The sequence below is a fragment of the Oscarella lobularis genome, chromosome 4 (assembly GCF_947507565.1).
Source record: "Oscarella lobularis chromosome 4, ooOscLobu1.1, whole genome shotgun sequence".
In the NCBI taxonomy this organism is placed as follows: domain Eukaryota; kingdom Metazoa; phylum Porifera; class Homoscleromorpha; order Homosclerophorida; family Oscarellidae; genus Oscarella; species Oscarella lobularis.
The window spans coordinates 3,451,064-3,476,717 of NC_089178.1; the positions used below are offsets into that span (position 1 = coordinate 3,451,064).

The 25,654-nt window shown below is 46.2% G+C and overlaps 12 protein-coding genes across 20 annotated transcripts in view; 5 read left to right on the top strand and 7 right to left on the bottom strand.

The window, feature by feature from the left end:
• On the bottom strand, window positions 1-2,077 carry LOC136186172 (uncharacterized). Of its 2 annotated transcripts, XM_065973433.1 has the most exons (9): window positions 2,017-2,077; window positions 1,858-1,947; window positions 1,367-1,802; window positions 1,148-1,315; window positions 926-1,074; window positions 719-880; window positions 526-671; window positions 402-472; window positions 1-351 (listed from the first exon to the last, which is right to left on the bottom strand). In XM_065973433.1, the coding sequence occupies exons 4-9, from the start codon at window positions 1,182-1,184 to the stop codon at window positions 167-169; spliced, it is 750 nt and encodes a 249-aa protein (XP_065829505.1). In that variant the 5' UTR covers window positions 1,185-1,315; window positions 1,367-1,802; window positions 1,858-1,947; window positions 2,017-2,077; the 3' UTR covers window positions 1-166. The 2 variants fall into 2 exon arrangements, with proteins under 2 accessions (XP_065829505.1, XP_065829506.1); XM_065973434.1 differs by lacking the exons at window positions 1,367-1,802; window positions 1,858-1,947; window positions 2,017-2,077 and having other exon boundaries at window positions 1,148-1,360.
• LOC136186174 (dolichyldiphosphatase 1-like) lies at window positions 1,104-2,301 on the top strand. Its single transcript, XM_065973437.1, has 8 exons — window positions 1,104-1,167; window positions 1,224-1,324; window positions 1,399-1,483; window positions 1,539-1,644; window positions 1,699-1,791; window positions 1,851-1,941; window positions 1,999-2,036; window positions 2,090-2,301. Exons 1-8 carry the CDS (start codon window positions 1,116-1,118, stop codon window positions 2,202-2,204), a joined length of 681 nt encoding a protein of 226 aa, XP_065829509.1. The 5' UTR covers window positions 1,104-1,115; the 3' UTR covers window positions 2,205-2,301.
• On the bottom strand, window positions 2,121-6,032 carry LOC136186119 (carnitine O-acetyltransferase-like). 2 transcript variants are annotated; one of them, XM_065973371.1, is made up of 15 exons: window positions 5,167-6,032; window positions 4,813-5,113; window positions 4,494-4,766; window positions 4,256-4,437; window positions 4,045-4,204; window positions 3,803-3,989; window positions 3,553-3,758; window positions 3,402-3,502; window positions 3,215-3,349; window positions 3,026-3,148; window positions 2,834-2,969; window positions 2,716-2,778; window positions 2,532-2,669; window positions 2,256-2,485; window positions 2,121-2,200 (listed from the first exon to the last, which is right to left on the bottom strand). In XM_065973371.1, the coding sequence occupies exons 2-14, from the start codon at window positions 4,855-4,857 to the stop codon at window positions 2,279-2,281; spliced, it is 1,956 nt and encodes a 651-aa protein (XP_065829443.1). In that variant the 5' UTR covers window positions 4,858-5,113; window positions 5,167-6,032; the 3' UTR covers window positions 2,121-2,200; window positions 2,256-2,278. The 2 variants fall into 2 exon arrangements, with proteins under 2 accessions (XP_065829443.1, XP_065829442.1); XM_065973370.1 differs by having other exon boundaries at window positions 2,121-2,485.
• Window positions 4,892-6,238, top strand: LOC136186165 (serine/threonine-protein phosphatase 2A activator-like). 2 transcript variants are annotated; one of them, XM_065973426.1, is made up of 7 exons: window positions 4,892-5,083; window positions 5,142-5,267; window positions 5,322-5,400; window positions 5,450-5,713; window positions 5,764-5,873; window positions 5,919-6,026; window positions 6,086-6,238. In XM_065973426.1, the coding sequence occupies exons 1-7, from the start codon at window positions 4,901-4,903 to the stop codon at window positions 6,161-6,163; spliced, it is 948 nt and encodes a 315-aa protein (XP_065829498.1). In that variant the 5' UTR covers window positions 4,892-4,900; the 3' UTR covers window positions 6,164-6,238. The 2 variants fall into 2 exon arrangements, with proteins under 2 accessions (XP_065829498.1, XP_065829499.1); XM_065973427.1 differs by having other exon boundaries at window positions 5,773-5,873.
• LOC136186147 (GDP-fucose protein O-fucosyltransferase 1-like) lies at window positions 6,170-9,693 on the bottom strand. Its single transcript, XM_065973404.1, has 7 exons — window positions 9,066-9,693; window positions 8,893-9,017; window positions 8,713-8,836; window positions 8,379-8,541; window positions 8,112-8,310; window positions 7,821-8,051; window positions 6,170-7,760 (listed from the first exon to the last, which is right to left on the bottom strand). The coding sequence occupies exons 1-7, from the start codon at window positions 9,151-9,153 to the stop codon at window positions 7,545-7,547; spliced, it is 1,146 nt and encodes a 381-aa protein (XP_065829476.1). The 5' UTR covers window positions 9,154-9,693; the 3' UTR covers window positions 6,170-7,544.
• LOC136186160 (eukaryotic translation initiation factor 3 subunit G-like) lies at window positions 8,793-10,892 on the top strand. 3 transcript variants are annotated; one of them, XM_065973419.1, is made up of 9 exons: window positions 8,802-9,397; window positions 9,446-9,492; window positions 9,556-9,644; window positions 9,693-9,752; window positions 9,911-10,018; window positions 10,098-10,245; window positions 10,292-10,590; window positions 10,645-10,751; window positions 10,802-10,892. In XM_065973419.1, the coding sequence occupies exons 1-9, from the start codon at window positions 9,264-9,266 to the stop codon at window positions 10,818-10,820; spliced, it is 1,011 nt and encodes a 336-aa protein (XP_065829491.1). In that variant the 5' UTR covers window positions 8,802-9,263; the 3' UTR covers window positions 10,821-10,892. The 3 variants fall into 3 exon arrangements, with proteins under 3 accessions (XP_065829493.1, XP_065829491.1, XP_065829492.1); XM_065973420.1 differs by having other exon boundaries at window positions 8,809-9,393; XM_065973421.1 differs by lacking the exon at window positions 9,911-10,018 and having other exon boundaries at window positions 8,793-9,397.
• On the bottom strand, window positions 10,815-12,284 carry LOC136186157 (protein XRP2-like). Its single transcript, XM_065973415.1, has 7 exons — window positions 12,172-12,284; window positions 12,001-12,118; window positions 11,828-11,919; window positions 11,594-11,766; window positions 11,302-11,540; window positions 11,172-11,243; window positions 10,815-11,102 (listed from the first exon to the last, which is right to left on the bottom strand). Exons 1-7 carry the CDS (start codon window positions 12,240-12,242, stop codon window positions 10,842-10,844), a joined length of 1,026 nt encoding a protein of 341 aa, XP_065829487.1. The 5' UTR covers window positions 12,243-12,284; the 3' UTR covers window positions 10,815-10,841.
• On the top strand, window positions 11,125-14,464 carry LOC136186117 (nucleolar MIF4G domain-containing protein 1-like). The gene has a single exon (XM_065973368.1). It carries the CDS (start codon window positions 12,313-12,315, stop codon window positions 14,344-14,346), a length of 2,034 nt encoding a protein of 677 aa, XP_065829440.1. The 5' UTR covers window positions 11,125-12,312; the 3' UTR covers window positions 14,347-14,464.
• On the bottom strand, window positions 12,941-19,149 carry LOC136186108 (centrosomal protein of 128 kDa-like). 4 transcript variants are annotated; one of them, XM_065973353.1, is made up of 27 exons: window positions 18,194-19,149; window positions 18,082-18,128; window positions 17,933-18,016; window positions 17,774-17,869; window positions 17,598-17,715; window positions 17,470-17,544; window positions 17,040-17,416; window positions 16,919-16,988; window positions 16,800-16,857; window positions 16,698-16,744; window positions 16,602-16,649; window positions 16,483-16,554; window positions 16,333-16,404; window positions 16,204-16,254; window positions 16,120-16,140; window positions 15,991-16,065; window positions 15,793-15,939; window positions 15,553-15,737; window positions 15,435-15,501; window positions 15,349-15,380; window positions 14,901-15,298; window positions 14,806-14,855; window positions 14,716-14,751; window positions 14,576-14,653; window positions 14,478-14,521; window positions 14,389-14,425; window positions 12,941-14,295 (listed from the first exon to the last, which is right to left on the bottom strand). In XM_065973353.1, exons 1-26 carry the CDS (start codon window positions 18,416-18,418, stop codon window positions 14,392-14,394), a joined length of 2,607 nt encoding a protein of 868 aa, XP_065829425.1. In that variant the 5' UTR covers window positions 18,419-19,149; the 3' UTR covers window positions 12,941-14,295; window positions 14,389-14,391. The 4 variants fall into 4 exon arrangements, with proteins under 4 accessions (XP_065829425.1, XP_065829424.1, XP_065829423.1 ...); XM_065973352.1 differs by having other exon boundaries at window positions 14,356-14,425; XM_065973351.1 differs by having other exon boundaries at window positions 12,941-14,425.
• LOC136186137 (N-acetylglucosamine-6-sulfatase-like) lies at window positions 18,487-20,628 on the top strand. The gene is made up of 12 exons (XM_065973394.1): window positions 18,487-18,706; window positions 18,756-19,011; window positions 19,068-19,187; window positions 19,236-19,310; window positions 19,366-19,514; window positions 19,558-19,681; window positions 19,738-19,773; window positions 19,826-19,898; window positions 19,947-20,082; window positions 20,146-20,278; window positions 20,329-20,427; window positions 20,484-20,628. The coding sequence occupies exons 1-12, from the start codon at window positions 18,507-18,509 to the stop codon at window positions 20,544-20,546; spliced, it is 1,464 nt and encodes a 487-aa protein (XP_065829466.1). The 5' UTR covers window positions 18,487-18,506; the 3' UTR covers window positions 20,547-20,628.
• LOC136186100 (hamartin-like) lies at window positions 20,411-24,518 on the bottom strand. Its single transcript, XM_065973339.1, has 15 exons — window positions 24,273-24,518; window positions 24,136-24,225; window positions 24,014-24,082; window positions 23,809-23,956; window positions 23,599-23,756; window positions 23,469-23,542; window positions 22,228-23,421; window positions 22,133-22,179; window positions 21,915-22,081; window positions 21,787-21,863; window positions 21,584-21,734; window positions 21,442-21,537; window positions 21,156-21,386; window positions 21,031-21,099; window positions 20,411-20,978 (listed from the first exon to the last, which is right to left on the bottom strand). Exons 1-15 carry the CDS (start codon window positions 24,516-24,518, stop codon window positions 20,739-20,741), a joined length of 3,057 nt encoding a protein of 1,018 aa, XP_065829411.1. The 3' UTR covers window positions 20,411-20,738.
• LOC136186149 (queuine tRNA-ribosyltransferase accessory subunit 2-like) overlaps window positions 24,518-25,654 on the bottom strand; it is a 1,616-nt gene continuing 479 nt past the window's right edge. The window contains exons 4-10 of the mRNA XM_065973407.1: window positions 25,454-25,624; window positions 25,290-25,389; window positions 25,113-25,235; window positions 25,008-25,056; window positions 24,852-24,959; window positions 24,697-24,798; window positions 24,518-24,649 (exon numbers count right to left, since the gene is read on the bottom strand). Of these exons, the coding sequence (XP_065829479.1) occupies window positions 24,550-24,649; window positions 24,697-24,798; window positions 24,852-24,959; window positions 25,008-25,056; window positions 25,113-25,235; window positions 25,290-25,389; window positions 25,454-25,624 (753 nt within the window). The 3' untranslated portion in view covers window positions 24,518-24,549. The remainder of the gene's footprint in view (window positions 24,650-24,696; window positions 24,799-24,851; window positions 24,960-25,007; window positions 25,057-25,112; window positions 25,236-25,289; window positions 25,390-25,453; window positions 25,625-25,654) is intronic.

The window sequence follows — 25,654 nt, forward strand, 5'->3', positions numbered from 1 at the left end:
TGAAACAACGAAGACGTCGACATCTTCTCTCTACAGGGACTGGGCCTGGGGACTCAAACACAACAAAGACGTCACATCTCTACAGGAACTATGGGGAACTCCCCACTCTGCCTAGGTGAGTCTAATCACGAGATCTACCTTAGATAATTAATTTAACTGTCATTGATCATCGTCTGTTGGCAGAGATGCTGAGTTGGCTACTAGCTCGAGAATTGACAAGAGGCGGATGATTCCACGATCGATGACGAGTCAATCGTACGGGTGCAGAATAGAGTTTTCGACTCAAACCAGGAGGAGAGAAAAGCGCCTCCGCAGCTGCCGTCGAATCTTCGTCACAACTCGATTCATGCACTATAGAGCAAGAACAATGAACGAGGGCGAGCTGAACAGACGGTCTCTACCTGGTACAATTCCGATACAACGTTCTACGTTAGGATTGGGATGTCGTTCAGCTAATAGAAGAGGTTGTAGCCTGTGGTATATAATACTTAGAGAGTGAGGACCTATCTTATTCATTTTTTTCACCTTCCACATAATCTCTCGCCGCCTGTTCTAGAGCATCCCTGAGATCTCGTTGCAAGCGAAGAAGCATCATTGCGACGTTTTTTGGCGAGAGATACTTGGAGTCGAGTATCGCGAACTAAATTTCGAGATGGATCGGGCGGGCAAGACTACGAGAAAAAGTAGATCAAATCGAAATTTCGCTGCTTTTACATACTGCGGGTCGAGAGCGAGTGCACGGAGCTTTCTGATGCTTGAATGGAGATGAAATCCAGACGTTTTGACGAGACGATTCGTCGTTTCTTCCCGTCGATGGGCGCCAATCGACCGTTTCGCTAGATGAAGCGGTCCACAAGTCCAAATTGCGACGCGTGACATTCTAAGCGATTTATTCGAGTCGTTTTCTTCGTGCAAAGCAACTTGCCTTTCGTTTTCCTTCGTGCGGCGGCGCTTCTGCGCTATTTCCACGTGCGTTCTGTCTTTTTAGGACGTCCAAGCTCCATTTCCAGCCTCTGGATCGCGAAACAAAGTCCATTTCGCTTCGAAGAGAGACTCTTGTGTTTTGTTGTTCGTCTACAACATCGCCATTAATATCAACGAACTCTCTACTATCGATGGAAACGCCTTGGGTTCCCTTTTCACTCACCTACGTCGAGTATCCGAAAGGTGAGAGTACAAAACATAGCAATGACGAGCTGCAGTCGCACGCAATTCTCTCGTAGGTGACTTGATAGGAAAATTTCTCGCCTTGTTCAGCCTACTACCCATTTTCATTGTTATCGGCTTTGTAACGTTGATCGGATTCAGAAGAGACCTGCATACGGTAAAGAGGAGGGAGGAGCATCGATAGAAAGAGATTGCACACCTGCACACCTTTGCACTTCTTCACTTTGACAGGTGACCTTTTTCATTGGATTGCTTCTCGACGAAATCGTCAATATGATCATCAAGAATGTCGTTCGACAGCCACGCCCATTGAGAGGCATGCACTGCTGCTCCTCGTGCTTTTTTCTATTGAATTTCTTAATTTAATTCAGCCGCTGATTCTTCTCATTTGCTTCACAACGAATACGGAATGCCTTCGAATCACAGTCAATTCATGGGATTCTTTTCGACGTATCTAGTCCTTTTTGTCTATCTGAAGTAGAGTAGCTACAAGTAGTGGGGTCCAGGGAGGCGAGACTAATTATTATTTAGAATTGTGTCGGACAGCAGTCTCATTCGAACGCTTTGGAAACATTTGATTTGTTTTGGAACGATTTCTGTTGCCGGTCTCGTTGGATTCAGCAGGTACGCGTTTGCTACATGTACAGTAAAGAGAGCACTTTCTCTATTCTAATCAAAAACAGATTGTACCTTCAATATCATACGCCGCCTCAAATTCTATGTGGATTCTTCGTCGGGTTTCTAACCGGCTGCATCTGGTTCGCATTCACAGACGTGCGTCTAGAACAGTAGCACGGTTCATTGAATGACGACGTTACTCTCTTTCTTTAGTTCTGCCTAAAGCCCTACTTTCCCTCCATAGTAGCCCAGTAAGGGAAGATTTAATTAATTAATTGATTTATTCATCGGTTTTCTTTATTAGGCCTCTGTGCGAGTATTTGATGATACGAGACTGCACGCGAATACCCAATATATTGTGGTTCGAATACTCGATGACAAGGGGAGAGGCAAGACGAAGAGAACGTAAATCTCACTAGAAAAGATTGAGTAGAGTGCAGCTGTGCATGCAAAGCGTGGAGCATACGTACATATACGGCACGTGTAAATGAAATCAGAGACTCGGCTTCACAAAGATCTGTTGCATGTCGAGAAGAGCGCGTTCGATTGCTCCCGCCATTCGTCCGCTCTCTGTCGTGCCGCACGATCGAAATGACGTAATGGCGAAGAGAAAAGCGTCTTGGCGCGGATTGTAGGCAATGCCATAGCCGTCCGGAACGACGGGGCCAAATGACAGAATGACGTTAAACGGACAGGGAACCTAAAACATCAATTCATATGATATGGATATAATTTCACTGGCTTACTTGGCTGGTTGAAAGTTTCCAATGAAATAGTTTGCCGTGTGATGGATCCGTGAATAGGCCAGGAAGTGGTATGTTGTTTTCTTTGGCAATGAGTGCCAGTCCCAAGAGATGTCTGTCTATAGCTTGGCCCATTGTAGCCTAGATACACACGTATAGAAAAATATTGACAGATTGCTTTTTCTACCTCTTTTGAGTATCTTTTGTGAGCGTCAATGGCTCCTCTCAATAATTCTCTCTTTTGATCCACCTGAATATTAGAAGAAAAAAGGTAATTACTATTGTCAATTGGCCTTCAGCTTCACCGTCACTCCTGGAGCGTCCATTCCTTTTGTGAAGGCAACTGATTGTGACGTTGCTGAGCGAATTGTGTCCGTTCTTCCGAGCTGGTACATGCGCGTTGAGGCGCTTTCATACGTCGGAACGGCACAGTCATATAGGCTGAAGATGTGCATTGAGCAAAAAGATGAAGAAAATACGTTTGTTGTTGTTCTTACCGTCGATAGGCAAGCTGAATGGCAAGCTGAAAGAATCCGTCGGGACTCAATCGATTTTTTTTAACAAATCCTTTCCCAAACGCATCAAACCGGCACACCTGAGCGTCAACATTGTCAACCATTCTAATCCAATCAATAAAATAAATAAATAAATAAATAAATAAAATTGGCATCACGCCTTATTCAAACCTATCAATATTTTCAGCCGCATTCAGAATATCGTCTTTCGTTTGCGAGCTCAAATTCCACTTCATTTTCTCGGGTTTTAGACCAGCGCCCAATGGGCTGTCATCAATTCTCCAACTCAATCCCTCAGGGCTCGTACTGAGAAAAATCTACTAAGACTCTCTCCTTGGACCCACGTGTGCTACTATACCAGTATTGCAGTGCTAGAATTGTTAAATGCATAGCCGGAGGACCGTCAGCCATTGAATGTTCGAGCATTGATCCACAGCCACCGTCAGCACCAACAACAACCTCGATGTACATGTAGCATTATTTAATTAATGAATTAATTTCAAACTTACCTGCATTGTCTTGTCAAACCATCTGTTTCCTGAATTTCTTGCCGCGCCGTTTCCATGGAGAATCCTGCCGGACAGTAGAGAATATTCTCTGTTGGAAAATGCAGTGCGCTCTGGGCCTGGCGCTCGTATGTCCGGATGAGGATCGTCCAGGCAACAAATGAAAGCGGAGCGCAGAATTAGATCCAATGACTTGGCGTTTGTTACATCTAATTAAAAAAATTAGATAAAGTTATTTCTCTAGGTAGCAAACCGGATGAAAGTCTCTGCCACGCTTTCGCCCACGTGTCGCGATGCTCGGTGGTCAATAGTCCAACTCTCTCACTGATGGGACACTCTGACGTCGTTGACGAAACAATAGCGAGAAGTTGCTTATATAAATCAGGCGGATTAAGATGCTTCTGCTCACTTCCAGGATAATAACAAGGAACAACGAAAAACTGCATTGATAAATCAATAGTTAAAAAATAAAAGTAAAGGGAGTCAGTTACTCACTTGAGATTTATAAGCAACAATAAAATGAGTCGATTCTTTTGTTGAATAAAAAACTTGTTTATCTTGTTCCGGATGAGGCACTCTAGTCGAGGCAGTCAGCTTGGAATACTGAGTCATGCACAAAGGATGGTCTCCCATTTTATCGACTGGAATTTGCCCACTGCCAATAAACACTATAGATGGACTATATATTGTTATGAATATTTTGTACCTGTGCGCTCTGTGCATATCTACTAGAGCCCTATAGGTGTAATTGGCGGCAAATCTCAGCCAATTACGTCGATCGTCAAAATTTGACGTCATATCCGGTGGATACACAAGAGCCGGAGAGACGTGAATCGGAGTGGGCAAACGATAAGTCAAATAGGCGACTGAGTCCCACCACTCGCTCAACTAAGAATTCCAAAAAAAACGGTCAGTTTTTCAATAGACCGAGATTTCCTTCTTACCCAGCTCGTGCGCGTTTCCGCTCTTTTTTCGAGAAGCTTCTGTAGTCGTTCGCCAATTCCTCCAGATTTGCGAAATTCTTCGACTTCTTTTCGCGTTGCTTCGAGAGCCGCGGGCGTGAGAATGGGTTCGGCTGCGGCGAGATACTTGTTCATCGTTTGCTGGAGAGATGGAACGGGCAGATGAGGCAGTTGATGCTGATGGCACATCATAGGCGAGTCGCTGGGAGGTTTTTGGGGCGTCGAGAGACTTGCCATTGTCTGAGCGCCGAATATCTAGCCAAAGATTTCCTCATTGAACTTAGCTTGCTAGAAAACCTACCTTGGGTAGGTGAACGAGTCGACGAATGAGCCGAGCAGACTGCATAAACGCGGACGACGCCCACGAAAATACGGGTCTTGCTATCTCTATGATGATGGAGGCTCCGGGCGCCGTTCAGTTCGTCGTACCTCGTCGCGAAGTGACGGACGCGTCGCTAGTCGAATCTTGGACAAATTCTCAAGCCTACAGCGACATTTTCGGCCTCGTGCAAGCATTCAACGAGGCAGCCAAAGGAAAAGCTTGTCAAAAGGACAGCGAAGGAAATTCGGAAGTGGGGAAAAAAGGCTGACGGAGCACTATACTAAGAAAACCCGTGCTATTTTTTGCAGGAAACACGCCATCTTGTCGACTTACTTTCGAAACTCGACAAGTGGATAGACGAGATTCCTCCCATCGACCAACCACAGCGATTTGGCAATAAAGCCTTTCGAACGTGGCACGAGAGGCTAGAAATGGTAACCCCCCCGCAGAGAGCAGCCAAATGACCGTACCCAAGTCCGTATAAATAGAACGCTATGTCGTTGGTCGATCCCCTGCTGCCAGACAAATACAAGGATGCCAACAAAGAGATTGCGGTCTATTTATCTGGTTAGCGAGCCACGTTGCTTGGAAGGCACTTTTCTATGGATAGATACAGGTGGTTTTGGCAATGCGACCCGGATCGACTATGGAACTGGACACGAATTGTCTTTTGCCGCGTTTCTCTGTTGTCTCTGTAAGCTTCGCGTTCTCAAGGAAGACGACTTCGGTTCGGTCGTTTGCCGCGTCTTTCCCGCCTATCTCGACGTCACGCGAAAACTTCAGTCGACGTATAATATGGAGCCGGCTGGCAGCCAGGGCGTCTGGGGCTTGGACGACTTCCAGTTTCTGCCCTACATCTGGGGAAGCTCACAGCTAATAGGCAAGTCCTATTAGATCATGTTGCACCGCAACGTTTGGAATGCTAAATAGAATCATCAGGTCGCTCGAAAATAGAGCCCAGCTCATTTCCGGATCCAAAAGTGGCGAATTTCAACGCCGGTGACTTTATGTTCATGAGCTGCATCGATTTCATCTACAAGGTGAGGAGAAGAAGCGCGAGGTTGAGTCTTGTTTATTGTGACTAGATGAAAACGGGACCTTTTAACGAGCATTCAAGCATTCTCTATAGCATCAGTGGCCTTCCGACGTGGTCCAAAATCAACAAAGGTCTGATTAAAATGTATAAGGGAGAGGTAGGAACGTTTCTTTGCCAGCAAAAAGAAGTAGGATGGATGATTCATTCTTCATATAGGTTCTAACGAAGTTTCCTATCATTCAACATTTCCCTTTCGGAACGCTCCTCCCGTTTACGCCCAAAAGACAACAATGAGAGACATTTCTTTACATGCCGACATGTAATCGAATAATTTTTCATTAGTTCATTATATGCCGAATAACAACCGCACGTGGGTGGGTGGAAGAGAGCCAGCTCCTCCCTACGTTTCCCGCCCGCGCCCGCGCCCGCGCCCGCGCCCCCCCCTTCCCCGCTTTTCTAAAATACAGCAGCTGTTCGCCACAGAGGCTCAACAACCGAATGAGTCTTAGTAAGAGTCGAATTGTCTATGAAGTGACCGTAGTGGTCATTGTTGCGCTCGATGACATCAAGCGCAAAAGGTCCATCTAAAAAAGGATTCCTCTTGCGTATTTCTTCGTCGTCGTCGTCATCGTCGTCGTTGTCATCGCGTCGCTGTTTAGCGGCCGGCGAATCGTCGTCGTAATCATCGTCGAAGCTTCGTTTTAGTCGCGTCGTCGAACGCAGGGGCGAGATCGTTATTTCCTTGTTTACAAGGACTTCCTCTTCCGCCTCTTCCGTCTCTTCTTCTTGTATAGTTCGTATGGATGGGCGAACGCGTGACTCATCGCGTAGGGGCGATGAAGTAGGCGTCGAAGGCGTGCTATTGTGAGACTCGTTCACCTGCGCCTTCGATTCTTCTCGTTCGTCGTAATCCATTCGCTCCGGTTCGTCGTTCGTCGGAACGGCGTCGATGTGAACGCTAGCGTGGCCGCGAAGAATGCCGTCGCGCGCCCGATTCATTACGCCGGCGATTAGAAGGTTTTTTCGTAGAGAGGGACCACAGCGGCATCGTTGGCATTGCGCAACCTTTTCGAGTGAGATCTGTAGCAACTTGTAAACGTCCATTCGGTTCTCGTGGCACGCTGCACTCGTGGATGAGTCGGAATGAGACCTTGACCCCACTCACGAGTCTTTTATTATCTCGAGATCGCGTTGCTGAGGTAATCGCGACACGTGACGAACGCGCCCAATCAGCACAACGGAACTGGTAACCCTTTACGTTAGGTCACGACGTCACCGCCCTAATTAGACGCGAGTACTGATGACGCATGTTGGTTACACAAAGAAGCAAACGCCCAAGCGCGACGGGTTCCACATACTCCTTCGCACGCAACTCACTTTCACAATATGATGTGCGTGAGAGCCCGCCCTCAACACAACTACAATTGTAGTCGCAGTGAGTCACGTCTCCCACGCAACGACCTTGCGTCCTTCGACCTTTCGCCTAATCACAACTCGATACAGAAGCCGCGTAAGCTCCCGTCCGCTTCTACGGCACCATAATAGCGCGAGGAATTTCCGTTACATTATGAATGCCCCCGTAACAAGCAGTACCAAAACGAACCAATCGGGACCTGGCGCCAAATCCGGTTTACACCGGATTTAGCTTCTCCGCAGTTCCTGATTGGTCATCGCGTCAGAGTTCCGCGCCGCGATCCCTCTGCTTGCCCCGCCCCGCTTTGGACACGAAACCGAAAAAGGAAGACGTCCGGCCTCCTGCCGTTCTTTCTCTCACAGCAAAGGCGGTAAACGATGACACGCAATTACCAATGAAATGATCGGCACGACCTAAAATGGCTAAATCGAGCTGCGGCGATCTGTCGCGATCTCCGGGCTGAACAACTACTTTGACCTTGAAAAAAAACACGTGACGTCATTGCCGAAGAGAAGAACAAGGGCAAGGCTTTCTTACGTTATCGCCGAGATGCTGTGTCAACTCGCCTATCATGGGATCTCGATCGGTGGCAACAAAAACGCCCTCTGCATTCAATGACACAACCGCCTCTTTGACTCGACGCAACACTTCTCCTTTCGAAGGCAAACAAAGTTCCCCAGTCACGCCGTCTCCGCCCGCCGCGTATCCGAGACACTGTGGCGAAGCCATGAAGTTTCGCTCGCCGTCGACGTGCGTGCACGCTTTCTCCTGGGACGATGAATAAATAAAAATGAGGGAAACGCATACATGATTCCCCCGCTTGTTTACCCAATCGTAGCCGTTGCGTAGATGAATAGCGACTATAGGCCCGCCTTGGGGAAATTCTCGCTCGACAAATTGCGTCGCTTCTTCGACGATTTCGTCGGACCATCGAACGTATTTGTGTAAGTGCCGGTGCCCTTCGGCGACCGGAAACGCGGCCGGTGCCCCCATAAACGCTATCACCGGATAACGATTAGGCGGGAAGCTATGGCGACAAAAATATTTATACTTCCCCCTCCTACATATTATTTATTATTATCTTTGGAAACGAACTTGGTTTCCCATTGACGACGTGTCGACTCATCGTTATCGACGTTGTAGCTAATTCGGTACGTGACGGAATCGTCAAAATCAACATCGAAATGATCCCAAAAGGGACCGAACGGATTTCCGTCTTTCATGCGACAACCTCGTTGAGCGAAACCGTAACAAAACCCTGGACCGGACGAAACGAGACTGTTTCATTGACCTCTGTATGTACGATGCTCTAGTGTTACTGTAACCCCGTACCAGTCAGTCAGTCGGTCAACTAATTAATAATCATGCCTGTAACCCGCCCGTAACCGGTTTTATGTGTCGCACGCGCGTGACGTCTAATCCTCATTACCGTATCTTTTCCCTGGAGGCCAAATCTGTGGAGCTAGCTCGCTCATGAAATCTTCCATGAGAATGACGCGATGGTAGGCGCGTAAGGGATCGATTAGGAACCATCGATCGAATGGAATGTGAAACTACGTCGATCGGACGCTTATGAGCGCGTGGGCGACGGAAATTGGTTTATTCTTACCGAAGTTGATTTCGGCGTGGGTCGAGACGGATATACAATCCACGGAGGCAGTGCCAATGTTCGATTTAGATTGTGGGCGAACGATAAAGCGCCGAGGAAGTGGTCTGCTTGATTACCGAATCTTCCTGCGTGTAGAGATCATATCCACGATTAGATTGTTTCGGTTCTGTTACCCATGCATGGGCAGTAGAGGATGTAGCCGTTCGGATCGACGTCCAGTGAGTGAACGAGTTGGACCAGAAGAAGGAGAATGAAGAGCATTCTTTCTCTTCCGCGACGGGGTAACGCGCTCTAGGCGCGGTATCACGAGGCTACCGAACTAAAACGATGTACAGTACTCGATATATTGTGCCGATTTGCAGCAAATAAGCATGCATACTGATAGAAATTTGGCTTTTCGCGTTTTGTTTTTGGCGTTTTTTTGGCACGTCAGTCCGGGCAGCTCGCCTATCCGGGGATTAGATTGTTCATCATGCCCGAGAAAGAAGGTCAAACTACACTGTACGTGAGTTTCTAGTACTTTTCGAGACGCAAATGCATTTCGGATACGTAGAGAAAAGCCTAGTTGGGCCGATCAAGTAGAAGCAGAACGAAAAGACGGTAAGACAAACAGTAGAGAAAAAGCCCAAGTTCCGAGAGAAGAAAGAATCGCTTACTGAGCAGGAGAAATTCCCGAAACAAAAGTGGAAGTGAATGGAAACACGAAAGTAGTGACGGAATACAAGAAGAACGATGAGGGCAAATTGACGAAGGTCTGACGAGAATTGACGTCACCGTTTCCTCAATTATCGAAACTCTAGATCATCCGGACGTACAAAATCGAGACGAGACACGTCTCGAAACCAATTGCTCAGCGCAAGGTATGTGCCCCGCCCCCGCGTCCCCACCTAGGGGAAGTTAGTCAACCGCACAGACGGATGTATGCGTACACTGACTGCGCGAATCAATGCATATTGTGGGGTTTTTTTATCATGCGGATATTGCGTAGACATTCATTAGAGGTTTTGTTTCTCGGTAGACGTGGCGAAAGTTTGGTAAAGCGGTTAGTGACGTGGCGTACGGGCCGGATCCGGCGACCACTCAGGTCGCCGAGGAGGTCTTTCTCACCCTAACAGCGAACAAGGAAGTAGGATATGAATACACTAGGGGAGGGGGAGGAGGATACTCCTTCGCATAGTAACATATGCATCCGCTCTTATCATTAGACACTGGAACAACAGGAAGATAATGCAATTGCCAAGTTACAGGGGCAGAAGATTCAGTGTCGGTATTGTAAGGGCGATCATTGGTCCACAAAGTGCCCCTATAAGGATAAACTGGCCCCCATATTGCAACAGGAACAAGAACAAAAAAGTAGAACGATTTCATACGTATGCATTCTCAGATTGATTCCGTTCAGGTGCTCTAGAGAATTCTGGTGCTGGTGGTGCGACGGCGACGGGGGCGGCGGCGACGGCGGCCGGACAAGCAGCGGGAGCTCGCGCCACAGTCGGAAAATATATTCCGCCTGGGCAACGGGCTGGGGAAGAGGGTCGTCGAGGCGAGGCGATGCCGTGGAGAAGAGACGAACACGCGACGCTGCGAGTCGTCAATTTGTCCGAAGAGACGACGGAAAGCGATTTGCAGGAGCTATTTCGGCCGTTCGGAGCCGTGCAACGAATTTTTCTTGCGAAACACAAGATGACGCATCAGTCTAAGGCGAGATTTTTCTAAAAAAATGGCGGCGGTGACGTGATATCTTTTCCTCTACAGGGTTTTGCTTTTGTGAGCTATCATAATCGAGAGGATGCGGCGCGCGCCATGGAAGCGTTGAACGGATATGGATATGATCATTTGATTCTCAACGTCGAATGGTCCAAGTAAGGGGGAGACATCTCTCTATGCCTATTATCATTTCTTTTCTTTACAGGCCAACAACTCCATCTTGAGACTTTTTGTGTTTTGTCTCTCTACGACATTGCCATATCGATGAAGTTATAAAAGGTGTCGATGTCTCTCTGTCCCTGTTCCGCTGAGTCGGAGACGTAGAGTAGGTCCACGCCTATTTTAGTCGCGATATCGATGCATTGCGTACCTGCGTTGTCGTTGCCCGCGACGTCTACGACAACAACGGGACCAACGGGCGTCGTTCCTCGAGCGTGGGGGAACATTCGTTGCGCATCCTCTTTAGGGATTTCCGTCTGTTTGATTTGGACTAAGGTGAGAGTGTCCTAAAAACGAGAGAGAGAGAGAGAGAGTGGCGTTGTCTGGGAGATAGTGCGATTGTGCGAGAAGGAAACCTCCTGGACGCTTTTGACGTAGGCTTTGAGTTTGGATTGATCAGCCGTGGCTCGAAGAATCACAAGGCAACTCTAGAATAAATAGATATTTAATTAAACAAATGTTAGTCGGGCGGGCGAGCGGGGTTACGTTGCTTTCCCCGGGACGTCTCGATAATCCCATTGTGAGTGGGACTAGACTGTTATCTGTTGAAAACGAGACTGGAATCGACGAAAAAGGTTCTTCGGATGGAGCGGAGAAATATTCGTCGACGCCAGCGGCATCCGGGGCAATGAGTTTCCAATTTTCTTCCCCCGGAATGGGAGAATAATCGTGTATGTTGCTCCAGTTGTTCTCAAAGAGACTGATTCCAGCCGCGCTAAAGTGATCTACAAAAACCCCCCATAGCATTTAGTCCATTACTACTAATTTTTCATTTTACCTTCCAATTTTGGATAGTTGGCCTGGTAGCAGCCGAATTGCATTCCGGTTGAAGATTCGATGATGGGCTTCGTTGAGCAGTGCAAAAAGACGCGCATCTTTTTGCAGTCGCGTGTACGAAACTGTTGGCAAGCGACGAGGCACGTGATGTCCTTGCAGTCTCTGAAAAATACACTGAGAAAAAAGGGCATTTAGTCAGGGGAGACGTTTAGCTGGGGCTCTAGGATCGATCCACCTTCCCTTGACAGGACCGATGACAATGCGACAGTTGACGCAGTCGTCGATAGTCAAAGACGCAATGTGGTCAAAGAGATAAATGTCGCATTTCTGCGCAAAAATAAGAAGGGGCGCTGTCTTTGCTAATTAGCTGGGAAACAAACCCCGCCCCTCTCTAGGCTGCGATCTTACCTTGCAATCCTTTATGATGAATTGTTGTCCGCCTATTTGACCTGGCAGTTTTCCCGCAGTCGTGTCTTCCAATCCGTCAAACGTGAAATCTTTAGGATCGACTCTTTCTCGTCTGTCCCTACACGTTCATTCTGACCCCGAGGCTTCGCTGAAGTTTTGTTTCGTTTTTACCAACTGTACGTCTTCTTCTCCTCCTCTTTTGGAGGCCTCTGCGTACGCAAGCGCGAGAATAAACTACCCATGAGGCGAAAAGCTCTCCTCGGCTAAAGCACGTTAAAAAACACGACAATTTTCTACTTTTAGGCGTTAGCCATGGGTCGAAAAGAGGAGAGAAAGCAGCGACGACAATCCAGAAAAGAACGCCGTGCATTCTACAGCAAACGAACGAGTGAGGTCCGAAAAGAAGCACGTGTCCCGGAGCAGACCGAAAAGAAATTTGAAAGCGTCACAAAATGTCCTGCTAAGCGTCGAGGCGGATGCGGTTTAAAATCAGAGATGGCAAAAAGCCTCAAAATTGCGAAGGAAACGGTCGTGGGACGCTGGGGAAAGACTGGTGATGATGGCGTGAGCGTGTCGAAACGTCAAGCCCAAATTGCGAACGAGAAAGAGGACCGAGAAATTAGAAAGCTGGAAAAAAGGCTGGGAATAAAGAGAAAGAGGAAATCGATACCGAAGACATTTAGAGACGACGGCTTGGATTTCCTTCTGGAAGCAACTGAAATTGCAAATGATGATGAGGAAGAGGATAGTGGAAATGAGAAAAACTCAGCAATTTCGGAATCTGAGGACGAGGAAATTGATTCAGATATTAAAGAACTTCCTAAATATGTCCCACCTGCCGTCCGACAGGAGCAAACGTCTTCCCAGTCGGCGTCCCTGAAACAAATCCAACGTCAGATACGCGGTTTAGTCAACAGGACAACAGAATCCAACCTCAAATCGATTGCCGCCGAAATAGCGACACTTTATCAGGAGCACAGTCGCAACGAAGTCAACGAGACCTTCACTTCGTCTCTCCTATCCGCTTGCCTTTCCCCGTCTCGCGTTGGCGATCAAATTCTCATGGACAGCGTCCTGCTTCTTGCTACTGTTCACGCGCTAGTTGGTGGCGTGGAGGTAGGCGCCTATTTCTTGGAACAACTCGCAAATCAAACGCACCAGGCGTCGTTGGAAGAAGAAAAGGAAAAGGAGGAGAACAAACGATTGGCCAACGCGACAATGATCTTCTCCTATCTCTATAATCTCGGTCTCATTGGCTGCCAGTTGATCTACGATTTGGTGCGAAAATTCGTCGAATCGTTTTGCGAGACGGATATCGAATTGCTGCTGCTCTTGCTGCGCGGAGTCGGCCCCGATTTGCGACGAGACGATCCGCACGCGCTCAAGGACATTGTCGTCGAAATTCAACGAAGATCGACGATCGTATCCGACGAATTTCGCGAGCGATCTCGCGTCAAATTCATGCTGGAAACGATCACCGCACTGCGTCACAACAACACGAGAAAAATCGGCTACGATCCGGACAAAACCGAACGCTATCGTCGCGTTTTTCGATCGCTGACGAAAGGGAGAAAGGTAGACGAGTTAAAAATCGGATTCGACGATTTGATTCGTGTTGAAGAGAGAGGACGGTGGTGGATCGTCGGTTCTAGCTGGAAAACGCCGACGATAACGACGAAAGAGAAAGAGGAAACCCCTTTGGAATTGACCGACACTCGTCTCTTGTCTTTAGCCGGACAGCAACGAATGAGCAGCGACGCGAAACGAAATATCTTCTGCGTTTTGATGTCGAGCGACGATTACGTCGACGCGTTCGAGAAATTGATCAAGATGAAGTTGAAAGATAAGCAGGGTCGCGAAATGATTCACGTCGTCGTCGACTGCTGTCTCGGCGAGCGCCTATTCAATCCGTTCTACGCCTACTTGAGTCAGAAATTCTGCGAGTTCACTCGCAGTTATCAGGTAACGTTTCAGTATACCGTGTGGGATAAGTTGAAGGCGCTGTCGAGTCTGGAAGCGTTTGGTAGGAAGAATTTGGCTCGTTTGCTTGCGCATCTTTTCGTTAGCGGTGCACTGTCGCTTTCCGCGTTGAAGATCGTCGATTTTACGCAGCTCGAAGGTGTTTCCGTTGCGTTTTTTCGACGTCTGTTTCGGGGGCTTTTGCTCGACTATGACGCCGATTCGTTTCTTCGCGTTTTCGCGCGATTATCGCGCGTTTCCGAGCTCCAACATCTCCGAGACGGGCTGATTGTGTTCATGAAGCATTTTGTGGTTAAAAGCGAAGACGACGACGAACTAAAGCGACGAATTAAAAAAGCGGAAAAAGCTCTTCAAGGTGCAACGTGATATACGTACCATTTAGAATAAATTAAAATTTCGCTCTCTTACCTACTAATTTTGAAAGTCGCTCATCTTACTACGAAATCTACAGCAAAAATTGTCTAATTAAAAATTTGGAAATGTTGGTGATTTCTCACTGGGTATATCGATCCATTATGTCTTGCCTAGCGCGTCTCGAAGCCTACAAACTCTGGTTATATGCTTGCAATTCTTGTCTCGTGATTTTACAGCAAACCTGTCGGTCCTCTAGCTCGTCTACGAGTTTCTGTTTTTCTTTTAGCGCGGCTGAACTGGCACGCAGAGCATTTGCGCTCTGTTTGCAAGGGAATTAATGTTAAGGAGTGCAAACTACGATAAATAAGAATAAGAGCCTACTTTTTCCAAGTGTTCCGTCAACTGAACGACTTGTTCCTAATGGGATCAAAGTGACGGGGTCGCGTCTTCTAAATTTAAGCCGTTTCTTACTTGAAGTTGCCTCAGCGTTCTCTGTCTATTCATGTCCGATTCGCCTACGTCTAGTGGGAGTATAGATGCGTAGCATAAACAGTGAATTTCTTTACTTTTCTTTCTGCTGAGGTTTTCTAATAGATCTCTTTGCTTTGATAGTTCGGATAGAAAGTAGCGTCTATCCTCCTCGGACGCTCTGACGAGTTCCTGTGCGTGCTGATGGCCTCGAGTCACCTGTTGCTTTAGCATGAAATCTCGCTCCTGTCGCAGCCGAATTTCCTGCTCTATCCACTTCAATTTGCTTATCATATCAGCTATCCACTTTCGAACGTCCGTCTCCATGCCGAGGCTCGTCGACGACGGCGCAACGGCTAGGCTTGAGTGAAGGTCCGCGGTCATGAGGCTGACTAAGGAGTCGACTTCACTAGCGACCGCTCGGAAGACCGTCTCTTGATCTGCGGTAATCTGTTGAAGGGTTCGACGCGTGGAAATCAACTCCTCCTCTAATTCCCTAAAAAATTGCATTGCTGAATTTTAAAAATTCGGATTTTTTGATTATACTCTGTTGTCCGGGAACCAGATTTTTTGCCAGTCTAAGGAAGAAGATCGAGTAAGCGGCATACAATCATTAAGTCTAACCGTCATACTTTATTCTTATAGGCTCGAATAAGTTTTCCGTATTTTTGCTCTAAGATTTCCTTTGCTTCAAGTGCTCTATTAATGGTATTAGATTCGAATTAATTAATTAATGTATCTCTCTATTACTTGTCTAAAGAAGCTTGGAGAAGTTTCTGTTTGGATTGATCTTTAGCCTGCTGTCGTTGCAATGCTTCGATCATCGAAATTTTGTCGCTTAGAGTTGCTTTTAGTTTCGAGAGTTCCTCTAATATTTGCTGCTTTTCGTCTCTCGATTGCCTGATTGCGTCATCGAGCTTTCGTTCTCTTTCGTTCTTGGAGCCCCGAAAGGTTAATTTCGGCTATTTTTTCTATTGATTTATTTCTTACCGTTTGCCTATCTAATTCGGCTCTCAGTTCCGCTACTAGTGCCTCGTGAGAAGCCTGAGCTTCAGCTGCTTCTTGTCGAAGATCTGCTATCTCGGATCGCGCACTCGTCTCTACCCTCTGATACTCAGAAAGATGTTCACGTAATTCCTAACGCGTCAAGTTTGAATTTGAATTCGAATTATCATTATTATTATTTACTTCTGCTCGTGCTAGTTCCGCTGAGAGCTTAGTCGTTAGATCAGAATGTTTAGCCTGTGAAAGTTTTAATTGTCTCTACGATGGGGAGGATCAAATTGAGAAGAGGTGGAGATAAATGAAATAGTTTGCCTTGTATCTAGATTCCAAGTCCTAATGTGTGACCACGAATGAAAGGGAGGCTTTAATTCCTAATCGTCTTTTCTAAGACTTTACCTGAAGTTTTCCGTGTTCTTCTGTCAGGTTTTCTTTCGCTCGACGAAGATCCTTCACGTGCATAATATATATCAGTACATTTTTAGACAATTTTCCAATCGAACGGGTTTAGCGTTAGACGTAATTAACCTCCATCAATTGTTTTTTATCTCTTTGAATTTCAGATTTCTGTGACTCGGCATTTAGCAAATCAGATTTTAGCTAGTTAAAATAATCACGTGGTAATTAGTGTCAGCAGGCCGCAGAATCTTTTTCGTAGGCGCGAATTCTAATTCTTACCTTTTCAGCAAATTTACGCGCACCCGAAAGCTCGCTCAAGGCATCCTTGAATTTCGATTGCAATTTATGAAACTATGTACAGTCATCGTCCTTTTGGCATTGCTACAGATGCTACTTACTTCGTGCTTTACAGCCTGGACATGGCTACTTTTAGAAGTCGAGTCCTCCTATACAAAACAATGCGTGGACGTATTAAAAAATAATCTCTAAGATACCTGTAAGTCAGCGACAACTTGCTGCATTTTTCTCATTTTTTCCTTATCTAGATGATCCTCATTCTCATTGAAATCGTTCTACGTACACGTCATACTACCCACTTTTTTCTACGTCATCAACGAGTGCTTCTCTGTCGGCGCTTAGAGAGCTACACTCGCGCTAGAATGGAAACAACACGCAATGAGGATTCTCCTAGGAGTGTGATCGCACTAAAACACACATCTAACAGCTCCATCTTCTGTCTATTCTCCTCGAGTTCTCGCTTTACATTGTGCACCTTATTCTGATATCTAAATGTTCTCCTACTTTTATCTCGCGTGGAGTCAGTGGAGGAGTCTCACCTTTTTACTGCTTCTAATGCCTTTGCGTACTTTCTTCTGATGTTTTCTTCTCTAGCTGATGCGTCGCTCTCCAGCTTTCTTTGCATATGAGCCAATCTTTCGTTTTTCTCCTCTAGGGATTCCACGTGTTTTTCTCTTCTCGCCAGAAGACTCAGCACTTTCTTTCGTTCGTTTTCACTCTTTCTTAACTCCTCATCGAGTGCTTCGCGCTCCTGTTCGGCCTCTTCGAGATGACTCTGCGTCTTTTCCAAATGATCGATGAGCCGATGTCTGGAACGACGACTGTGCTCAAATTGCTTCTGCAAGTCGTCCATTTGAGCTTGTTGTTTATGACGACTGGCGTTACTTTCGGCTAATTTCAAACGCAAATCTCTAACCTAAACAATAAAACCCATTGCCAAAATCATTATTATTTAATTAGACTATGTACACTATCTTTCAATCTCTCGTTTCCAATGATACTTTTGTCTAAATTGACAGCAGCGTCCTCCCAATCAGACAAGGCCTAAAATAAATAAATAAATAAATATATATTTTTTCTCTCGTTTAATTTCGTACTCGTTCTTTCTCCTCTTCTGTTTGCACCAGCTGATCCTCGAGCCTATCGACTTTCATCGCAAGACGACGCTTTTCGGCCAACGATCGATCCAACAGTTCACTCTCCCTATCCAAATCCCTAGACCCCCGTACATAAATAAATAAATAAAATAAGAAAAATATTGACGAAATCTGACTCGGATAGATTTTCGATCTCCGACTCCATTCGCCTCTCGCGAGCCCGTCGATTCCGATCAACGAGAGACGCAACGTGGACAGCGTGACGTCGACTTCTAATGTGAAAAAAACGAGTGGGCGTGGCTCGCACACAGGTTTTTTCTTCTTTGAGTTTTTACCGTCGTCGCTTGTCGATTCCGTCTGTCGATCCGCTCGAATCGTCGTCGACAAAACGAACGATCGATCGTCGCTTCGTTTTTCGCCTTCGAAAGCAGAAGAAGCGCGATATCGCGTCGTGCAATCGAAAGCCGTCACCCGCCCGCTTTACTTTTCTCTCTGCAATTCGTGCTGCGATCGATCGAGATCGCTTTCGAGCTAAACGAAGAATTGGGGTCCCCCATTTGGGAGAAAGAAAAAGAAGTGAGGAGGATAGCTCTCACGTCGGTAATCATCTCCTCCTGGCGTCGCGTCACGTCTCTGTACGACTCGAAGAGATCCTCGGTGTCGTCGAGACGTCGATTCGTGTCGCGCAGCGAATCCGCGACCTCGTGCAGCTCGCCGGCCAAGTTTCCAGGCGTTCGACTCGAGACGAGAAGCGAACGCGCGCGCGAACGTCGCCGAGGCGTCCTCAGCTCGCTCAATTTCAACCGCGAGCTAGCAGACATTTAAAATACAAAGGGGTGGGAGGGGTGGGAGCTGTTTTTTGAACTTTCCCGGTGTCAAAGCGCATGCGTTGAATATAGGAACAACAGGATGCGTTCCTACTTGATCAACGTCGCTATTGCGTTTGTTTTTGCCTCGCTCGTCACCTGCAGATCACCTAATATTGTCCTGATTCTCAATGACGATCAGGATCTTACGCTTGGCGGTATGAGGCCAATGAAAAACGCGCAAGCGTTCCTCAAAGATCAGGGAGCTACGTTGGATAATTTCTTCGTGACGACGCCCGTCTGGTGAGTCGTAGCGCGACGGCATAGTCTCCTAGTAGTCCTTCCTTTTCAGTTGCCCGTCGAGAGCGACTATTTTGACCGGTCTCTATCCGCATAACATTCACGCGAAAGACGGAAGTGGTTGCATGCGTATGAACGTGTCGAATCCCGTGTTCGAAGCGCAAATGATGGGAAATTGGCTTCAGAAGGCCGGCTACAGGACGGGACAGTTCGGAAAACTTCTCAATCCCATTGGAATGGTTCCCTACTGTCAGCAAAATAATTCCCGAAAGATTCCGGGTTTTGACGATTATTTGACGATGTGTGACGTAGGTTGCCCGCGGCACGTGACTCTGGTCTCTCTTGAATTTTCGTTTCTACACAGGATCTTCGTTATTTTCTCAACACTTTTACTCACAATGGAGAACTGTATACGAGCGGATCATCTCCCAACGATTATTTGACGTCGATCCTAGGAAATCGATCAATTCAATTTATGAATGATGTAGTAGCAGGATATTTAGAGTAAATTATTTTAATCGGTACCTTCTAGGCCCTAGAGAAAGACCTTCCTTTCTTTTCATACATAGCACCGTACGCACCTCACAGCCCATGCACTCCAGCTCCAGTGAGACTTCTTCTCCTAAAAAAAATACGTTAGAAAAATAGACTGTTCCTCATAGTGGTATGCCAATGAGTTCCGAGAGATGAGAGCTCCTCGCACGCCCAATTATAACTTCTCCGCACTCGATCACCACTGGATTATACGACAGCAACAGCCACTGGATCCCAACACGGAAGAAGAAGAAATCGACGAGATGTTTCGTAACAGGTAGAATCTAGCGAAGTTTTGCTAGTGTACCTTGTGGTTTCAGGTGGAGAGCTCTTCTGTCCGTCGATGATTTGATTTTTGCTGTGGTTCAATTTTTGAAATCTAAAGGAGTGCTGGATAATACGTATATCATGATGACAAGTGATCATGGATACCAGTTGGGGCAGGTAATTTCTTTCTTAGTTAAGCAGGTTTTTTCTTGTATAAGGCGTCGTCTTCTCAGTTTCGTTTACCTATGTGTAAAATGCACGTTTATGAGGTAATTGATTTATATAGTGGGGGTCCCAATCGATTTTATTATTTCCACTCAGCATGACATTCGAGTTCCATTTCTCATCCGTGGTCCTGGCATTGCAGAAGGGAGTCATTTCACTGGAATCGCTGGTAGATGAGAGAGTAGACTTTATAAATACTTGCATCCTTATTAATCAGGCAATGTCGACATTGCTCCAACAATCATGGAATTGGCTGGAGCTGAGATTCCCGCTTATATGAACGGCAAATCGTTTGCCAAGCAGATTGTAAAGACGGGAGAGCCAAGCAACTGGCGAGAAATGTACATGATCGAGTGAGAGACGAATCTATTGTAAAGAAAAAAACAAATTTACGTAATCGCGATTGGTTTGCCAAGGTACTGGAGTGTGGGGAATTTCACTGTGATGAATCATCTGATTGATGGCATCAATAATACGTATCTGGCAGCAAGGCTTATAAACGACACTCACAATTATGTCTATGCGGAATTCTATCCTATTTTGACTAACGTATGTGTGGTTGGTTGTGGCAGATCCTTATATGGACTCTTCTGTTACAGGAGTTTGATACACCTGTCGAGTATGAACTTTATAACATCGATGAAGATCCTTTCGAAATGAAAAATATTTACGGAACTGAAGAGGCTGATCAGACTTTGGTAAGCCTTGGAAGAAAGACGATTTTAATTAATTCATTTGGGGGAAAATTTTGTAGGTGGATGCACTGAGATCGTTTATTCACAAACAGGTTGGCTGTATTGGCTCGGATTGCTTGTAGAACCGTTTCCTATTTTTTGCTGTCTTTTTTGGAATGAGATTCGACGCTCGCGCTGATAAAGAACGAAAGGCTTTCGTCCTTACCTATTAATTATTCCGTTCACTGTCTCGTCCCATAAGACTTTACCCATTATTCCGTTCACTAAACATCAGCGTCTCTTTGTTCTCTCTTTTTTACCGATATGCTCTATTCCTATGAAGGAAAAACGGCGCCAGGCGTCTCATGCTGATCGTCTGGCGATCGAGAAAACACGCAAGACGACATGCCGGGAGTGGAAGCAAGCGACGACGACTCGGATCCCACGACAACCGCACCCTGAATCCTATGTCCCCCTCGAGACGACGAGCTGTCTAAACGGCCATACAGTTCCATGATGTGCGTCTCCAGATATTGATTGGCCACTTTTAAACCGGCGCACTTTTCTTCGACCGCCTCCAAGAAAAATAAATATTAGAGAAGATAAATTAATTATGAAGTAGTGTACCTTGAGCTGGGCCTCGTTTCGACTCTTGATGTCGTCAATAACTTGTTGTTGTTGCTCAAAAGCCATCGCCTAAAGAAAGAAAAAAGTCCATTATATATGACCCAATTCGTATATGTTCTCATTACCTTGTCCTTGAGCTGTATTTCCAGTTCTTCGGCCTTCGCTTTGTGCTTGAGTAGCTGCGCTGCGCGCTGTCGCGATAATTCCTCGGCGCTCTTTCGTTCAGCGTGCAACGCCGCCAATTCGCTTTCCAAACGAGCCAATTTCATTTCCTGCCTAGAATGACTGCCTTCAATGTGAAGATGATCGTCAAATAAATCGGCAATATAAAGAAAATCCTGACTGAGAGCGTCGAGCTAAAACCGGAGACGGTAAAAAAGAATCCGTCAACGTTGATTCTTTTTCTTTTACCTGCGCTTGTAACTGTTCGGCTGCTCTTACTTTAGGACGCATGTCGTCGACTTCTCGTCGCCAACGAAGCTTCTCCTCGTTCGTCGCATCGACTTCCTATGAATTGTTGCAATGAAAATTCACAATGAATCGTTTTTTGAACCTTTTTCAATTCCTGTACGTCTCTACGAAGTCGTTTCGCTTCCTTAACGGCAGCCGCTTGCGAATCTCTCATAATTTGATTCTCGTCCGCGAAGATTCGGAGCTGCTCTCGCAAAACGTCTTCCATCTTATGACCCATATCCAATTTGGCTCTTTTTTAATAATTAAAGGGGAATAAAGAGGCTCTTATTGTGAATTTCTAACCTTTCTCTTTCTCCTTCCACTTTAATTTGAATCTGCAATTTTTCGTACTCTTTGCTTTGCACTTCTAGTTGATTTCTCTAATAATTAGGAATCGGATTTCATCTCCCTTCGTCTCTTTCTCTTCCTACCAGAGCCCACAGCTCCTCTTCTGCCTTAGAGGCCTGATGAGATCGTCGTAATAAACTCCGATTCCGCTGATCGTGTTGCTCACGCAAATGCCTCTCGTACATCAATTGGGTGTGAAGCAGAAGAACTTGACTTTTCAAAATCGCAACCTCGTCAGCTTGAGGAGATTCTGCCCGCAGAAAACTCAGCGTGGGCACTAGTACACTAAACTACGCTCTACCTCCGAAGTGAGACCAGTCCGTTCCCTCCAAATACGTCATAGGAATGCTGAAGGATGAGTTCACCTGTACAGTCTATGCAAGAAACTGTTTTTACCTGCTACTTTCTTTTGCGTGCAAAACCCGCCCGAGCTCTAGATGACGATCAAGTAAATGGACAGGTGATAAGCCTTGATGAGCTGGAACTGTCGCTCTTGTCGCTCTTGTCGCTCTTGTCGCTGTAGTTTCTTTTTCCGACTCGCTGCTGAATTTCGTTTGTGTCTCTTCTCCGACGGCGGCGGCCACTTCGGCCGGAATCGGCAATGCTGACGGCAGCAAATGCGAAAACGTCCTTATTACGCGTCTGGGCGTCGAAACGTGAAGCGAAAGGAAAGACGAACTCTGATTGGAATTGGAAGACTCGTCGTCATCGCTACCTTCAACATTTGTCGTCAATTCCGACACTTGTTCGGTCGGTGCGACAACAATCGATGTCCTCATCGTGCCGCCGCCATTCGCCGCCGTTTCATCATCGCTCTTTGTCGTAGGCAAATCCGTGTCGCTTTGCCACATGAATGCCGGACGTGCGACGGAACTGAAATCGCTGTAATGTTCGGAGGCGTCGAGCGAAACGGAACGTTGATGAGCGGCGACGTTGACCGTGTGACGACGTCGCCGACTGTCGCCGCCCAAACTGCTACTACTTTGAACGCCGTGGAAACGATTATTTGGGAAACTGCTACTGAAATTCCCGCTCGTTTTGCCACTTTCGAGTTCTTTGTACCAATGCGACGTCGAACTCGACGACACTGTGCCGCCGCCGCCGCCGGACTCATAACTGCTATTAAATATCGTTTCCTGACTTTCATCGAGGATTTTCGTCGTCGTGGATTTTGTTTGGTTTTCTCTCAGCGACGCCGATCTGCTCTGTCGACCGCTGCTCGGAAGCGTCGTCGCTGACGACGACGACAAGCTGATCGACGACGCAGACGCAATCGTTCGCAAGGATGACGTCAAAAACAAAGCCGAATCGGCTTCAGATAAAGACGTAGGGGGACGAGACGAATCGGTGAGGTCGAGTTTTTCGGCGGGACTCAGGAGAGCGGCGGTGTTGTCGCCGCTGGTGGAACGACGCCAGTATAAATTTCGAGTTAAGTGCAATGAGGTCTGTTCGGACGACTTTTGTTCTTCTTTGTCTCGGCTCTTATTTTCAGTTGGATCTTGAAAGATGTTTGCGGTGCACGTTAGACTGGGATCGAGACAGAGTTTGGAGCATTCTTCTAGAATAGCGGGAGAATCGTATTTTCGCCATCTAGAATAAATTAATGAATATGAAAATAATTGGTTTCGTGATGTTACCTATAGACGTGCGTCTCCGCTTGCTTGTTTCCTAATACTAGAAAGGGATGGAGGCGTACTGATTCCAAGTAAGGCTAAAGGAGAAATTCATTCTGTGAATTTTTTCTCTACTCTCTCTTTGAGTTTATACCCTGATCGTTTCGCGAAAGTCAGTCGCTGATTCGTTCTCCACGTTGCACTGGGTTTGAAGATATTGAATAAAATGATTGGGATACATTGCGTAGAGACGATGAAAGTAGGCATAGACTCCAACGCGCAGATGAAGCACCAAAACCTCGGAAACATCCCCTAAAACATGCCCCACATGAAAAAAAGAGAGAAACCCCTAAGATACACGTGCCTAAGTAGGTGGAACAGAGCCAGGCGAGAAGTCTCATAAAGATATCGCATAATTCGCGTAAGTACGGTCCCACGGCGACGGGAATACTCGGTAGAAGAGCGGTCACAGCCAATAAGGCTCCCATTAAGATAGATACATTGTATTCGCTCTATATAATAATTGGCTAGAGAAAATTCTTTGTCCCCGCCCCCGCCCCCTCTCTCACTTTTAAACATCGAAGGATGTTGATGAAGAGAGGCGTTTCGACGATTTTATGTAGCCAAGATGGCGGCGGCTGAGTCGAAAAAATTATCGATGACGTCAGAATTTAAATTTAATTAAATTCACCTCGCGTCGTATCAAGTATCCGATTAGACATAAGGAGAGAAGTCGCGTTTTGACGTTCAAAAAGGCTTCGTTCAATTTATCGAATAATCGCTATGAAGGAGATGAAAAAAAATCGTTTCTTTTGCGTACGAATTTACTCCGCTTTGATGCTCGGCAACGCCCGTTAAGAGCTTCGCGGCGTTGATCGAATTCGTTCTCATGTAATAGTCCCATAGGGTGTTGAAGAGAATTGGCTCGCGAATTGCGCCGAGGCCTTCTCTCGTCAAACTGCGAGCCTCTTCGGCGTGCGCAATGTTGCGACTGTCTATCGCGGCGACGAGATCGCTTGGCGAGACGCCGCAGACGGCGCTAGGCGGCTCGCGTTCGGCCGCAGGAGCAGCCATTGTGTTGCGCAATGCGAAAGGAGCCCGGATGTTACGTATTGATTAAATTCAGTCGAAATCTCTGGTAGTCGTCGTTTTGTATGGCTCGACGAAGATTGTGGAAAAATTTCAGATATTGTCTCAAGTTGTGTCTAACGACCCAATTTCATATTAATTAATTAATTAATTGAATACTTACCTCATAAGTATGACACTTCCCAACATCTCTTTGACAGTGAGCAAGTGATGAATGTATGCTAGACTGTAGCCTTCAAACAGCAAAGTCATATTGTCACTGTATCTAAATATAACAGAGTAGCAGTGACGATTGAGAAAACGTCTGTTGTTTTTTACTGTCTATCTGTCAAGTCCAAAAGTTTTTTCTCTCGACTTTCAGAATTCTGTTCGTTTTGCGGATATAAATTGAGTGCAATTCCTTTCTCCGTCAATTGGTATGCATATCTGAAGGTCATTGTTATGAAAAGTGTGATTTTTAGGGCTTCATTTTACGAGCTATCAAAAATGTCGACTCCACGTTCGACACAGTCTAGAATACATTCTAAAACAAACGTCCTCTTATTCGATTAATAAATCCAGTGGTTTAGTATAACGAACCAATGGAAATTGGCCCTGGAAGAATTCTCGGCTTTTCCGCGGGCAAACAAGCGACAGTTTGACCGAGAATATCCAATTGACCTTCAAAACTATTATCAAAATTAAATCCCTCGAGAATAAAACCTAAAACGACAAATTTCCCATGAAATCTATATAAGAAGAAAAAAACGACAAAACCTCCAACAGGTCTTTTAGCCGTCTCACTAGCCGATCTAAGTCTCTCAGAAAGAGTTCCAGCTCCTTCTACGCTACCAAAGACCGTACACGTCTCTAAGGGCTACATGTGGTTCCGCGTCAAGGATTCTTTTTTTCATTAAAAGGAATTTATTTTTTTTGTTTACTTTTCGCTTCTGCTGCTCGATCAGAGTCTCGTCTAAGTATCTCAGGGTTCTATTGACAGACTTTTGCACGCGTTTTAATGATATTGATGAATCGTGAACTGTGTCGCATAATGCTTGGAACCAGTCGGGTCGAAATGCCTCAATAACGTCGAGATGACCCAAAATCGTCAACTAAATAATTAGAATTTTTTTCACGATCTC